Genomic DNA, 14,129 nt, shown 5'->3' on the forward strand with positions numbered 1-14,129 from the left:
GCAAGGCACTGCTGGTCATGCATCCAGCATAAACAAATCCCATCTAGCACCTAATGCATGTTCTATAGCAGCCCTTCACACATCAATAGGCACAGAACACATGGTAAAGACACCTAGCAGGAGCTGGCAGGAATGGAGCAGGGCTTAGAAGGCTCCATCCTGACAGTAGAAAATACAACGAGAGGAAACCTTATTTTCCCTGTCCCTGAGAAACAACACTCTGTTCGTCTGAATACAGTAACTGAATGAAGCCCTCTGCGTCTCAAAACCAAAGTTTCACTGGTGGAGTAGAAAATGAAAGGGAATGGGAAAAATGTTCAAGAAAACCCATGGGCCAGCAGTGAGGTTTACACTTACACTCATTTGAACAGCTCAACTGTTCAGAATTTTCTTGAATGAAATTTACAGAAGATATTCACTGAAATGTTCCCATTCTTACAAAACTTAAATGGCAGTTCAGCTATGCTCAGTTACTTGCAATACACACACATTTAATTTCAGTCATACGAAGCACAAAGTAAATTAAAGATCATAAAATTAATTACTCCTGAGCTGTAGCTTCCACTATACTTAAAAAAACCCCAAGAAAATAAGGTTAGTAGCTTTCAGAGTTTAAACATGTGGTATTGTCTTGTGATATATGACTTGTGCATTTTTAAAGTTCCATGTATGAAATGGCTGGTTCAAAACCTCAGCTAAAATGCACCAAAAATAACTACTGTTCTCAAGACAGGGAGTACAAGCAACAAAGCAGGTAAAATCATGTAGGTGAACATACAATCATAAGAAAAGGAAAACTCGGTAATTGTTCTGTGCCTGCTTGTAACTGAACATTTTCACTGGTGACAACTATTTCACACCTGAAAAATATTATTTCACAAGTAAGCAAAACTGGTTTGAAAAAGGTCATTGTTCTTACTAACCCATCTCTATTCTGCTTTTGTACAATATTGCTCATTTCAATATAGGCTGTAAAATGAGTTCTCTATTCACTTAAACCACATTCAGATCTGACACATGCAGAGATGTGAAGAAGCAATTACATAGCTCTTCCCATCAAAAATTGGAAGGGATGAAAAAAAACCACCCAACTTTAATGAATTCTTCAGCAATACAACCCTGTCTGTGCATGAATCTTAAATTTAACTCTAAGATTCCATTTATTCTAAAAAAACTGTTTTTCATAACAGACTTAACTGTAGCCCCACTTATGTGCACATTTTGTGGTTTAAAAGAACAATTTAAGTTCTTATGCTTTAGTTCTTAGTTTCTTTCTTAGTGCAAGCCAACAGGTTCTGAAAGCACTATGCTGGCTTCTAAACACTTGGATCAGTTGTCAGAATCACAGTCCAAGTGTGCCAGGCTGAGTTTCTGTTACTGGGCCTTTGCACAGCAAAGAACTGTGAATACAACACAAGAGTATTCGTTTTTATAATTTTAAAAAAATGTTGTTATTGTTATATACTTAATCAAGATCAATAGTTTAAGCCTCATTTTCTCAAGACAAGATTGGCTACTCATAGCACAGAAAACACATGTTCAGCCAATGCATGAGAACACAGATGCAAAAGGAGTCAGCAAAGCATCACCTGACAGCTTCACTATGTATGACTACAAAACAACAGTAGCTGACTTGGAAGTAACTCTACCTTCACCTCAGAACCAGGAACATTAGTAACTGCAAGGTGAGAGCACAACAGGGAAAAAGGAGAAGCCAGAAATACTTAAAAGGATTTTGGAAGAAAGCCTAGAGGAGGTAAAATACAATTGTAATGAAAAACGTTCAAGGAGGGATTTTTCTTTATTGCCTTTTTGTTGTACTTCTTAGGTTATATTTGCAGTAATTCTTTTTTATATGACTTTTGATATTCAGTCTTATGCTTTCCTGAGAGGATCATAGAATGGCTTAGATAGGAAGAGACCTTAAAGATATCTAATTCCAACCCCCCTGCCGTAGCCATGAACAGCTTCCACTTGACCAGGTTGCTCAAGGCCCTGTTCAGCATGGTTTTGAACATTTCCAGGGATAGAACTTCTCTGGGCAACCCCTCACCACCTTCACTGTAAAGAATTTCTTCCTTGTATCTAATCTAAACCTACTCTCTTTCATTCATTCCATAAAAGCCATTCATCCTTGTCATATCACTACATGCTTGTGTTAATGGTCCTTGTTCAGCTCTCTTTTAAGTCCTGTCTTAGTACTGGAAAGCCTCAATGAGGTCTCCCTGAACCCTTTTGTTCTCTAAACTGAAAAATCCAGTTCTCTTTGTCTTTCCTTGTAGGAAAGGTGCTCCATCCCTCTCATCATTTTGGTGGCCTCCTCTGGACTTGCTCCAGCAGGTCCATGTGCTTCTTATGCTGGGGACCCCAGAGCTGGATGCAGCACTGCAGGTGGGGTCTCACCAGAGCAGAGCAAAGGGGCAGAATCGCCTCCTTCCTCCTGCTGTCCACGCTCCTGTGGATGCAGCCCAGGATACAACTGGCTTTCTGTGCTGTGCCATTGCTGGGTCATGTCCAGCCTCTCATCCACCTGCACTCCCAAGTCCTTGGCAGGGCTGACCTTGATCCCTTCATCCCCCAGCTGCTGTTGATACTGGGGGTTGCCCCAGTCCAGGTGCAGCACCTTGCACTCAGTCACGCTGAATTTCTTGAGGTTCTCACAGATCGACCTCTCAAGCCTCTCTAGGTCCCTATGGTGGCATCCCATCCTTCAGGTGAGTGAAGAGCACCAATCAGCTTGGTGTTACCTGCAAACCAGCTGAAGGTGCACTTCATTCCTTCATCTGTGTCATCAATGAAGACATTAAATAACTCTGGTCCCCATACAGACCCACTGGGGGTTGCCCCAGTCCAGATGCAGCACCGTGCACTCAGTCACGCTGAACTTCTTGAGGTTCTCACAGATTGACCTCTCAAGCATCTCTAGGTTCTCACAGATTGACCTCTCAAGCCTCTCTAGGTCCCTATGGTGGCATCCCATCCTTCAGGTGAGTGAAGAGCACCAATCAGCTTGGTGTTACCTGCAAACCAGCTGAAGGTGCACTTCATTCCTTCATCTGTGTCATCAGTGAAAACATTAAATAACTCTGGTCCCAATACAGACCCCTGAGGGACACCACTGGTCACTGATGCCCACTGGGACTCTGAGCTGTTGATCACTACCCTCTGGATCTGACTGTCTGACCAAGAAGAATGTTGTGAAGAACCGTGTCAAAAGCTTTACAGAAATCCAGATAAATTACATCAATAGCCCTTCCTTTGCCCACTGATGGAGTCACTCCATCATAGAAAGTCACTATGTTGGTCAGGCAGAACTTGCCCTTGGTGAAGCCATGCTAGCAGTACTTAATGACCTCCCCATCCCTTGTATTCCATGAAGTTTGAATTAAACAACAACAAGCTAAGAGACCAATTCACGTCTATTATAAAATAAAGATAAAACCTTGCTCCACAAGAGACTGTGGACTATGTATCTGTATGAATACATTAATTACGTCATGGCTTTTAATGATAGTTTCCTAAATTTTAAGTATTCTGCAATTTTTTCCTCATTAATGGAATGATGGTTAACAACAATTTCCTTAAGCAACAACAACAGCATATGGCAAGAAAGAACTTGATTTCAAGATGTTTACATGATTGTGTGGAAAACCTATTCCAGAAAGTTAGCTGATATTTACACTCCCTTTCACACAGAGACTCTGTCACTGTAGAAATTTAGAACTATAGCTGAAACTAAATTAGTTCTCCTTTATTTGTTTTAGCAGTATGCTACTTTCAGGGGTTTAGCATAACTGCAGCAATAAACAGCATGCACTATACAAGAATTCAGGCAAAATAATCCCAAAATAGCAATGGTAAAGAGCCTAATATTAACACTACCTATCGTTTTTCCAGTGGTATTCAAGGCACTATTGGATAAATGGTGTTCTTCTAAAGACTTTTCAAAGGAAGTCTTTATTTTTCTTCAAGGTCTTTGCAAAACCATGGAAGAGAGCACAAGATATGGCCTCAGCTGTCAACACTATATTACAAACAGCCACCACTAATCAATCCTAAATTGTTAAAAAAAAACCTAAAAGAGGATCTGACTTAAGTAAAAATAAAAAGGTTTAAATTCAATATAAGAAAGACGATTACGTCATGGCTTTTAATGATAGCTTCCTAAATTTTAAGCATCCTGCAATTTTTTCCTCACTAATGGAATGATGGTTAACAACAATTTCCTTAAGCAACAACAACAGCATATGGCAAGAAAGAACTTGATTTCAAGATGTTTACATGATTGTGTGGAAAACCTATTCCAGAAAGTTAGCTGATATTTACACTCCCTTTCACACAGAGACTCTGTCACTGTAGAAATTTAGAACTATAGCTGAAACTAAATTAGTTCTCCTTTATTTGTTTTAGCAGTATGCTACTTTCAGGGGTTTAGCATAACTGCAGCAATAAACAGCATGCACTATACAAGAATTCAGGCAAAATAATCCCAAAATAGCAATGGTAAAGAGCCTAATATTAACACTACCTATCGTTTTTCCAGTGGTATTCAAGGCACTATTGGATAAATGGTGTTCTTCTAAAGACTTTTCAAAGGAAGTCTTTATTTTTCTTCAAGGTCTTTGCAAAACCATGGAAGAGAGCACAAGATATGGCCTCAGCTGTCAACACTATATTGCAAACAGCCACCACTAATCAATCCTAAATTGTTAAAAAAAAACCTAAAAGAGGATCTGACTTAAGTAAAAATAAAAAGGTTTAAATTCAATATAAGAAAGACTGAAAGTGGAATATACCACACTTGCAAGCTTTCAGTGGAAAAAAGACAAGCATTACAAATCCTCAGCTGTGACTGCTTCCTCACCAAGCTTAAGTAGCCAGAAATCACCAGGATTACAGTACTCACAATAAAGGTTGAGCACCTCATTATAAGAACTGGCATGCTGTCCTTCTTAAACAATTATGTAAAATCAAGAACTGATCAGGAACTGAACTAATGTAACCACTCCATTATTTTCTGTTCCTCCCTCAGCTACACTCTCTCCTGCTCTTGCTTTCTTAATATTCCCACCCTTGCCTCCAGCACCAAAGTACCACTAACTGCACCCCTTGCTCTGCCACTCACCATACTATTATTAACTAATCTGAAGGGGCATGACAAACACTTAACCTTCCCTCCCCTCCAGCTCACACTTAATAAATGTTCATGCTAGATGTGTGTATGTCATCTCTAGAATGGATTACTGTAACTCACAAGATGGGAAGCTGATGACAACGGCTCCAACTGGTACAGGATACTTGCTTCCTCCATGCTTTAGGTCACAGTGACACCTCAAAGCTCTATTGCCCATTTACTTTCAGATTCACTTCAAGTTCTAGGTTGCAATCGCCAAAGCTCATATTTGTGGTACATTAAAGATTAAATTATTTGTGAATATAAGAAATTTACATACCTCTTGAACAAGACAAATCACAAAGCTCTGCATGAGATTTTTTTACAATTGAAAATAAAAAAACCCATTTCTAGATTCAAGCTCAGTATGATCTTTCTGAGAATTTTAAAGGGATATGAGAACCTAATTATTTTTTAAAAATGCTACAAAGCTGTCCTTTTGGAAGGCACTCTTTCACTGCAGAAGAAAGTACGCTATTATTTTCTTCTTATGCTATTTTGCAGCCCAAGACAAGAAGACTAATGAAAGGAGAAAACCCATCCTTCAAGAACAGTTTTGTCCTAAGAAGGCAAGAGTCAGAAGCTCAGTGGGATATCACTACTATTAATTCCACTTAAAAAGCACTGAGATACTATGGTTATAGAAAACAATATCAATCACTAAGATACATAAAAAGTGATGGGCAACACAGTTAAACGACACAAACATTTTTAGGCAGTAAAAATTGCCCTGGAATCTAATTTTCATTCCTCGTCTTTAAATGATCCCATGCATGTTCAGATTTAAGTAGAAATGTAATAATGTGACTATTGAACTCCATGCCTTGAAGAATCAGATACCTAACATCAGACTTATAAGGCAACAAGACCACCTACTAAGTCACTCAAACTACATAAACAGAGCTCTTGTCTTCATCAGGGAGATTGCTTCGTTCTCTCAGATGCTTATTTTTTCATAATTTCACTGGCTTAATTTGCTTCATCTGCACTGGCTCAGGGACACAGAATCAGTCAAAAGAAAAGTAACCTTTTGTTGCTGGTTGGCATATGCTGGGTTTTGCATTTAGAAATTAATAAGAGAAATTATTTTCCAGATGCTTTTAGTTCCAGCTGCTCCACATGCCCAAGGTATTTTTAGGAAGCAAACTGCATCATAATTCTCCCGTTAAATGCAAGTTAAAATTAACTAACCCCCAAACAAAACCCCAAACCCAAAAACCTTTGCTCTAAAGTATCCTTTATTGCATACTTTGTCTAGAAATTACTTTAAGTGTTCCAATCAATAAGCAGTCTTTTCCAACAGAGCCCTACAGCTCACCTTTCAAAGCTGCTTGCTCTGCTTGCGTGTACATCCCCAGAAAGAAGTAGGTACAGGCAAGGTTCACCCACACATCTGGATTGCAAGTTGCTTGCTTGGTTAGAGCCTCATATTCCTGTAACAGAAGAGAGGGTTGATTTTTAAAAAATGCATAATAACACATACTTGTATTAAATATAATTCTTTCTTCCACAGTTTTACAAGGTATCATTAAATTACTGAGATCAAACAATTTATTCTGAAGTTCACCGCAGTCTTTACAACAAAACTGTTATCTTAAGCTGTGTCCCTACTTTTTTGTTTACAACAATATAACAGACCATAGGGACAAGCAGTGCCATAAATCATCACATATAAGCAAGATTTCTGTCAATATTGAAGTCACAGAGAAATAAAACATATTTATATTGTAAATATATTATAATAAAATATTATTTACAAATATAAGCCCCAATATATGCAAGCTATAAAAGCATCAATATAACCAACTTCTGTTGCTTTCCTAAGTTCTCCTCCAGTCAAAGCCTGGGAGCCATAATCTCCCAGATTTTGGGAAATCAGGGGAATTTCTTTGTGAATACTTAATGGAGCAAGTGTTAAATCTGTTTTTGTAAATCTGTAGGTAGTGTCTTAATGTATAATAAACCTGTGGAAGTGTGTGTTAAGTCTGAGGTTATGCAATATAATAACATAAAGTACAGGAAGAATTTTTCTTTGTACTACTAATAACTAAAATAAGTATTTTAAAATTGTGCTTAATTTTATCACATCCTTTTTATAGTTCCTATTTTTGTGTATGTTTTATAATTACATATTAGTACAGTGATACATGTATATAATTTATAAATGTATGGATGTGTGTATATACACTGGGGGTGTGTGCTCAAAAATCTTTTCTTAATAGGGGTACAGCAAAATTGTTTGGAGACCACTGCATTAAAATGCAAGCCTATAAATTGGTATTGGGCAAATTCAAGATCTCCTTATAGATGCAGATTAGTAATTTGTAGTAAATATTAATAACCTGGTCCTAACTTTACTATTTCCCATTTTAAGATTTACAGCCAACAGCTACAGAAAGGCTCTAGATAACATATTGTGATATTTCTTACACATACACATTGATTACATATCCTTTAATTCTGCCACACAAACTGCTTCATTATTTGTTATTTGTGAAACAGCAAAAACTTAACAGATCAATCTTTCAATCTACTTCTTAAAAAAAACAAACCAACTTTGCAGCCACTAAACAATTATATTCCTGAAGATAAGCATGTTTTCTCAGAGTAAGAACAGGTACTAAAAACAGAGGCATGGAGATCTCTAAATGCCATTTTTTTCCTGTGTCACGGTTCTGACAGATTCCTAGGAAGGACCATCCCAGTGGAAGTGCCTGCTGTTGGTGCTCCTGCTCTTTATCCAGACATGGAGGCAGGAAGCATAAGGTAAAGCAGGCAGGGTCATGCAAGGTTCTCACCAGACCCGCTGTAGGAATGCCATCCATGTACTTCAGATCACTGCAAGTTGTTCATCCCTCCCAGCAAAACAACCTCTTGACTCTGTGCTTGCTCCCCAAACATGAATTGAAGTCCCCTCTACCTAGGGGGAGTTTAGTAAACCGAGCCTCTGTGGGTGGGAGACTTCTTACCTCTGGGGAGAAGGGCAGATAGATATATAGATATACATATATAGAATGAGATAAAATAAGCCATGCCCAAAGGACAGCAAATCCCAGGAACACAAACATGCTGACAACAATAAAGTTTACAGTAAGCATAAAGAATTGGTTTTTTTTGTTGCCAAATAAAAGTAAACTGCACTCTCAAACAGAGAAGGTACTCATAAGGAGCACTTTAAAAACCAGCTCAGTCTTGGTAGTATTTCAGGGATTGCAAGCATAAAGAATTCGTTTTTTTGTTGCCACATAAAAGTAAACTGCACTCTCAGAGAAGGTACCATAAGGAGCACTTTAAAAACCAGCTCAGTCTTGGTAGTATTTCAGGGACTAGCCATCCAACAATATTTACAATAAGTAAATATAAATATCATAAATATCATAATAATAATGATTAACATTAAAAAAAATAAAACATTTCCATAGAGGCCAACCTTTCCTACTGAGGCCAGTTTAATGTTGACGTAGGCCTGTCATGGAGCCCTGAGATATAGGCCACTGCTGTTTATTGGGACCATCTGGAATCTTTCAAAATTCATTCAGATTAAATGCACCCAAAGGTCTCTCTTGACTAGAGCTTCAGGCAGATTAATTCGAAAAGACAAAGTGCATAAACACAAGTCATGTTCTGGCCTGGCCATTCAAAATAAGCAATATATAAAGAGTGTTCTAGCAGTAACAATGTGAATCTATGGAAACATTAAATAAAAATTAGGACTATTAGTGCTCCTTATCCTGTAGTTCTGGGCCATGTGTCTGGACTATGTGCTGCTGCCCCTTTCCTCACTGAAAGCCATTCAACATCAATCTCTCAAAGACAACTTTCCCCTCTCCTTTCTAAATAAACCAACAAACCCAAACAAACTAAATACTGTCAAACCCGTCCTAAGAATAAACCCGTGGCATGCTTTTGCCATCCAGCAGCATTAACAACTCCTTGCTAGTTTACTGTCCTCCTCCTCATGCCTCCATCACTAGACACATGCAGTTTTCCTCACAAACAGGTTGCCAGGTTGATTGTCTACAACTATGGACGTGTACTGACCATGTGAAGGGCCAGCTCAATGCTCTTATTACATGTCTGGATTCTCCAAGCCCATAAACACAGATGCTGAAGAGACAATAAACAAGCCAACATATATGGCTGTTCCACATGTGCTCAAATGAGATACTTATTGTAACCTGGCTACAGTCGTCATGGAGAGGCCTAGAGAACTCCCAGAGCTAAAAAATCCACTTTTTACTTTCTATCTTCAGCTGTCAGGAACTGGAGTGTACCTGTATTCTCACACTTCTCACAGAATTATTCAAGCATGACCAGATAGTGCCCATGGATGAACAATTACCCTAGTACAGCCCTGGTCCTTCCATGATTTATGATTTGACTAAAATTATCCTGAGCCAAGCTGGCAGGAGGTCCTGATCAGTGAAGTGGTGGAATTGCTCCTAATTCTCTGCAGGGAGGGAGGTGGCAGACTGGAGAGACTGTTGCTGGCTGGTTGTAGGATTTTGACAGAAACAATGCATTGAAGGCTCTGGCCCAGGGATCACTCTTTGCTCTCATGTGTGCAATTGATGAGCCAAAATGGCATTACCAAGTCCAGCAGCTGCACCTCTTCATGCCTAGAAGCAGAGGTTACAGACTGCAAGTGTGAAACTTGTTCTTGAATCCAACCAAGAAGTGCACCTGCCCATGCCAATTTGTCTTGTAAATTTTAAAAATATATGTATAGCTATAGATGTAGATATATATATTAAAAAATACAATAAACCTTCACTTTCTTAAGACCCCAGCTGATTCAATTTATAAGACCAGGTAGCTCAGAAACATAATAACTGGCCTGATGCTCTAGTTCTGGTACTTGGGTGACACTGGGAAATTCTTCAGAAGATTTAAGATTAGAGCCATGAACAAGTGGCAGTTACTGCAGAAAGACAGATGGTTTTTTTCCCATTATGGACACTAGATGTGGAAGATTCCAGAAAACTACAGAGATGTCACCATATACTAGGGAACCTCTGGTTGCCATATGATGCCAGGAAGACAAGAGCTACTCAGTAAAAATAAGTTTGTCCAAGAAGGAAGCTAGTCAGGCCCCCAGGAAGAACTGCACCATGACTGCTGAAAGAGTCAAGCCCATTGCTGTACCATTTGTAAACTGGGCTACAGCAGTAGGGATGATCCCACCAGACCAGTGGCAGTGGCATAACCTTTGAGAAAGGCATCTGCTGTCAAGAAGGGGAAAGTATGACCTCAGTGAGACTGAGGTTAGTGCTCTACCTAGAGGACACCTGACTGTTGTTGATGTGCCTGTGATAAGAGAATGTGAATTCTCTCATGTGAATGAGACAGAGATTTTCTTGTCAATCTCTCTGAAGATATTTCTGGAGCTGGAGTAGGTATCTGTGTTTTTCATTTCTTCCCTGTTTCTCCTGGTGATGCATGATGGCCACCTCACCACAATTCCCAAGAAAGTTGCTATGCAACCAACAGGCCTGGCTCACTATGAAACATGAATGAGACAGAATATCTCTCTGAAGATATTTCTGGAGCTGGAATAGATATCTGTGTTTTTCATTTCTTTCCTGTTTCTCCTGGTGGTGCATGATAGCCACCTCACCACAATTCCCAAGCTTCTCCAAAAGCTGCTATGCAACCAACAGGCCTGGCTCACTATGAAAGTATCATCATCAATGAAAGCAGGGAACTGTGATTTCTGAAGACCCTCATCATGTACATGTGAACTGTTAATACAGTGACACAGACTATATGTTGTCACTTGCAGCAACACATAGCAGTGTGAATCACTTGCATTATGTGCAATGTCATTCTGGATAATTCAGCAGAATCTTTGACCCATAGTATTTTATTTACAGTGCTTTTAGCACTCCCCAAAGAGTCCTCCAAGATCTCAAGGGTATAATCAAGGAATTTGTCCTTGAGAGTACAGCAACAACACCTCTGTAACACAGCAGATGAGATAACAGCACTTTACACTTCAGCATGGAATTTGATAACTGAAAGGCAGTTCAGCCTCCATGGTGGAAGGAGACCTACAGCTTAGAAATTAAAACTAGAGTGTTCTGTCCCCAAAGAAACTAGGCTGAGATGCACAGACTCATTTCCCACGTGTCACCACAAAATTACAAAGCTATCAGGATTTATCATTGTGCAAAAACCCAGTATTAAATCCGGGAAGACAAGCCCTGTGATCTCTCACTTAAAACATACACAATCAATCAAACTACAAATCGCTCATACAAACCTTTTATTGTCCCTTCTTGGGCAGATAACCAGGAAAAAGTAGGCAATGCTGCAGTGTTTAAAAGCCTGAATCAAGAGCATCACCTAGTGGTGAATCAAACACCATACGCAAAAACTAATTAGAAAAATTAAAAAAAAAGTCGCCTTTCTGTTGAAGGAAACATGTAAAATCTGCTCTGGCTATAAAAGCATCTACTGGGTGTTTCAAAAAGCAAAATTTATTTCAAACTTATTTTCAAATTATTTCTTATTCCAAAGAAATTGCATGTTATTTTTCATTTGTATATGAACATTTTTCTTTTTTTAAATGTTCACGTCCTATTAACACTTAATACCTAGATGTAAATTAACTACAGCAACCGATTGTTGTATTCATAATGTCTAAATTCCACAAGTCTGAACATGAATATTATATTACTGTGATGTCCTGTACTACTTCTATACTGTGTTTACCATCCATTTGATTCACTGAGCATTTCTAGTATCTCCAACAGATGTTTTTCTCTTCAATTTTTTCAAGGGCAGAGTACCTTGTGCCTTTCTTACTTAGAAGCTTTAGAGTTTTCACCTCATGTATGCATCTCGTGCATGTGACCATTTATTTATCTAAGAGAGAAAATATCATTATTGTTCTATAATCTATTTTCTTTTTATTATCTTTTGTTAATACTTTAAATTAACATCTGTTTCTAGTACTGATTCTGGGGAAAGCAAGTTCAAAGGCTGCAAAACCAGCTATATTTCAGTTACACTTCACAGTGAAGGGACGCAACAGAACTGTAAGAGGCAAACATTAAAATGTACATACTTGAACAATTAACATATATATTTTAGTCACCTAAAGCTTCTAGAAAAAAAGACCACCTCATTTAATTGAATTACCTAATATGAGAAAATGCAAAAAAGACCAATAAAATACATTAAATAGTCAGGGGCATCAACCTCTAAAGAAAGAATTTTTTCATACCTATCACAGATAAGCTACACAATGAAGACAGAAATAATATTAAACCTGAAAAATGAAACTGTGGAAACCTAGCTGCCAAAAGAGAATGATGGATTTGGGACATGAACAATGACATTCAACAGAACAAATTAAGCTACTGAGCCTAGTATGAAATGTCAGTACATAACATTTAACAAGTTCTATTTTCATAGGCAAAATACCATTTTCCCCCAATCCAAACTGCTTCCCACAGCATCTGCCTTATTACTGGACATTTGTACCTTAACTGGCTAGCAGGGCTGTTCCCTATTACAGACCATCTTCCTCCTGTTGTCATTGCTTTATCACAACATCCCAATTTCCAGCCTCGGGAAGCAGGATTTCCCCACCTTACCTCCAGAGCTCTCTTGTAGTCACCCAAATGAAACGCACAGTATCCGATCCAAAGGTTGCCATCCTCCTCCTCCTCACCCACGTGCTGTTTAAACTTTGCAGAGAATAAAGAATGTAAGAATTTTGTCAGCTGCCACAGTTTCTAAAGCCCCACAGATAACCAAAGCAATACTAGGCTATCACACGTCGCAGATTATTTGATAGCTGTGGACGCTGCTGGGGTGGAGCTGCTTTCACATTTCGAAGAGCAGCAGCAGGCAGCCCTCACGGGCCAAACAGGGAGAACAGATGCTGCTGCAGGGCCCCAAGGGGACGAGAGGGTCACAAGGCAGGGGAAGGGGTGCTCTCGCCCCGCAGCCCTGAGGGCACAGGGCTGGCAGCGACGACACCGCTCTCCCGAGGGGAGCCCGTCACCTCCAGCAAGGCGATCGCGCCGGTGAAGTCCCTCTGCGCCAGGAGTTCTTCCAACTGCGGCACCTCCTTCCCTTTCTTCCTCCGCCTGTCTCCGGGCGGCGGGGTACCCCCCACGGCCGGCTTGGCCCGCGAGAGCATCTGGGCAGAGAGCAACGAGGAGCCGGCTCAGAGCGGGCCCTCCCTCGCCGGTGCCTCCCCTGCTGCCCCTCACCGTGCTGAGCTCCCTCACCGCCCCTTACCATCCCTCACCGCCCCGCCGCCCCTCACCATCCTGCGGCCCCACCGCCCCTGACCATGATGAGCTCCCTCACCGCCCCTTACCATCTTTGACCGCCCCGCCGCCCCTCACCATCCTGCCACCCCTCACCATCCTGCCATCCCTGACCGCCCCGCCGCCCCTCACCATCCTGCCATCCCTCACCGCCCCTCACCATCCTGCGATCCCTCACCGCCCCTCACCACCCTGCCACCCCTGACCGCCCCGCCGCCCCTCACCATCCTGCGGCCGGGCCCGCGCTCCGCGTTGCGCCGGCGGCGCCGTTGCCGGGGTAACGGCGGGACGGCGGAAGGCCTCGGCGAAAGGGCGCCGGCTGACGACCGGCGCCGTCCCCAGGGTTCCGCCTCCGCTGCGGCGGCCGCCTCAGTCAGAGCCGCGATGGTGCCTCCCCCACAGCCCGTGGCTCTTCCTCTCCTCGCCTTTGCTCCACGGCCTGAACATCCGGGTCCCGCACTCGGGTCGCAACAGCGCCACGGATTTGTCACAGAGTGTCTGGAAAGGCGGGTGGAAAAGGAGCCGGGGTGCTGTTGACAGCGGTGGAAGTTGAGGCAGCGTGTGGCCAGGTGGCCAAGGAGGCCGATGGCACCGTGCCGGAGAAAATGCGGCCAGCCCCTGTACGGTCTCACCTCGAACCCTGTGTTATGAGCCTCTCACGACAAGAACGA

The 14,129-nt window shown here is 41.1% G+C and overlaps 1 protein-coding gene across 5 annotated transcripts in view; it reads right to left on the bottom strand.

Moving 5' to 3' along the window:
* The window catches only part of TTC26 (tetratricopeptide repeat domain 26), a 58,670-nt gene extending 44,669 nt beyond the window's left edge, over window positions 1-14,001 (bottom strand). For all 5 annotated transcript variants that reach the window (XR_005626667.1, XM_039700941.1, XM_039700942.1 and 2 more), the window contains exons 1-4: window positions 13,683-14,001; window positions 13,188-13,325; window positions 12,775-12,867; window positions 6,492-6,606 (exon numbers count right to left, since the gene is read on the bottom strand). Coding sequence is in view for 4 of the 5 variants with exons in the window: in XM_039700941.1 (XP_039556875.1) it covers window positions 6,492-6,606; window positions 12,775-12,867; window positions 13,188-13,325; window positions 13,683-13,685 (349 nt within the window). In the remaining variant the exon portion in view is untranslated. The remainder of the gene's footprint in view (window positions 1-6,491; window positions 6,607-12,774; window positions 12,868-13,187; window positions 13,326-13,682) is intronic.
* Window positions 14,002-14,129: the final 128 nt, after the last annotated feature.

Source organism: Passer montanus, unplaced genomic scaffold, assembly GCF_014805655.1.
Source record: "Passer montanus isolate IOZ18808 unplaced genomic scaffold, ASM1480565v1 scaffold146, whole genome shotgun sequence".
Lineage (NCBI taxonomy): Eukaryota > Metazoa > Chordata > Aves > Passeriformes > Passeridae > Passer > Passer montanus.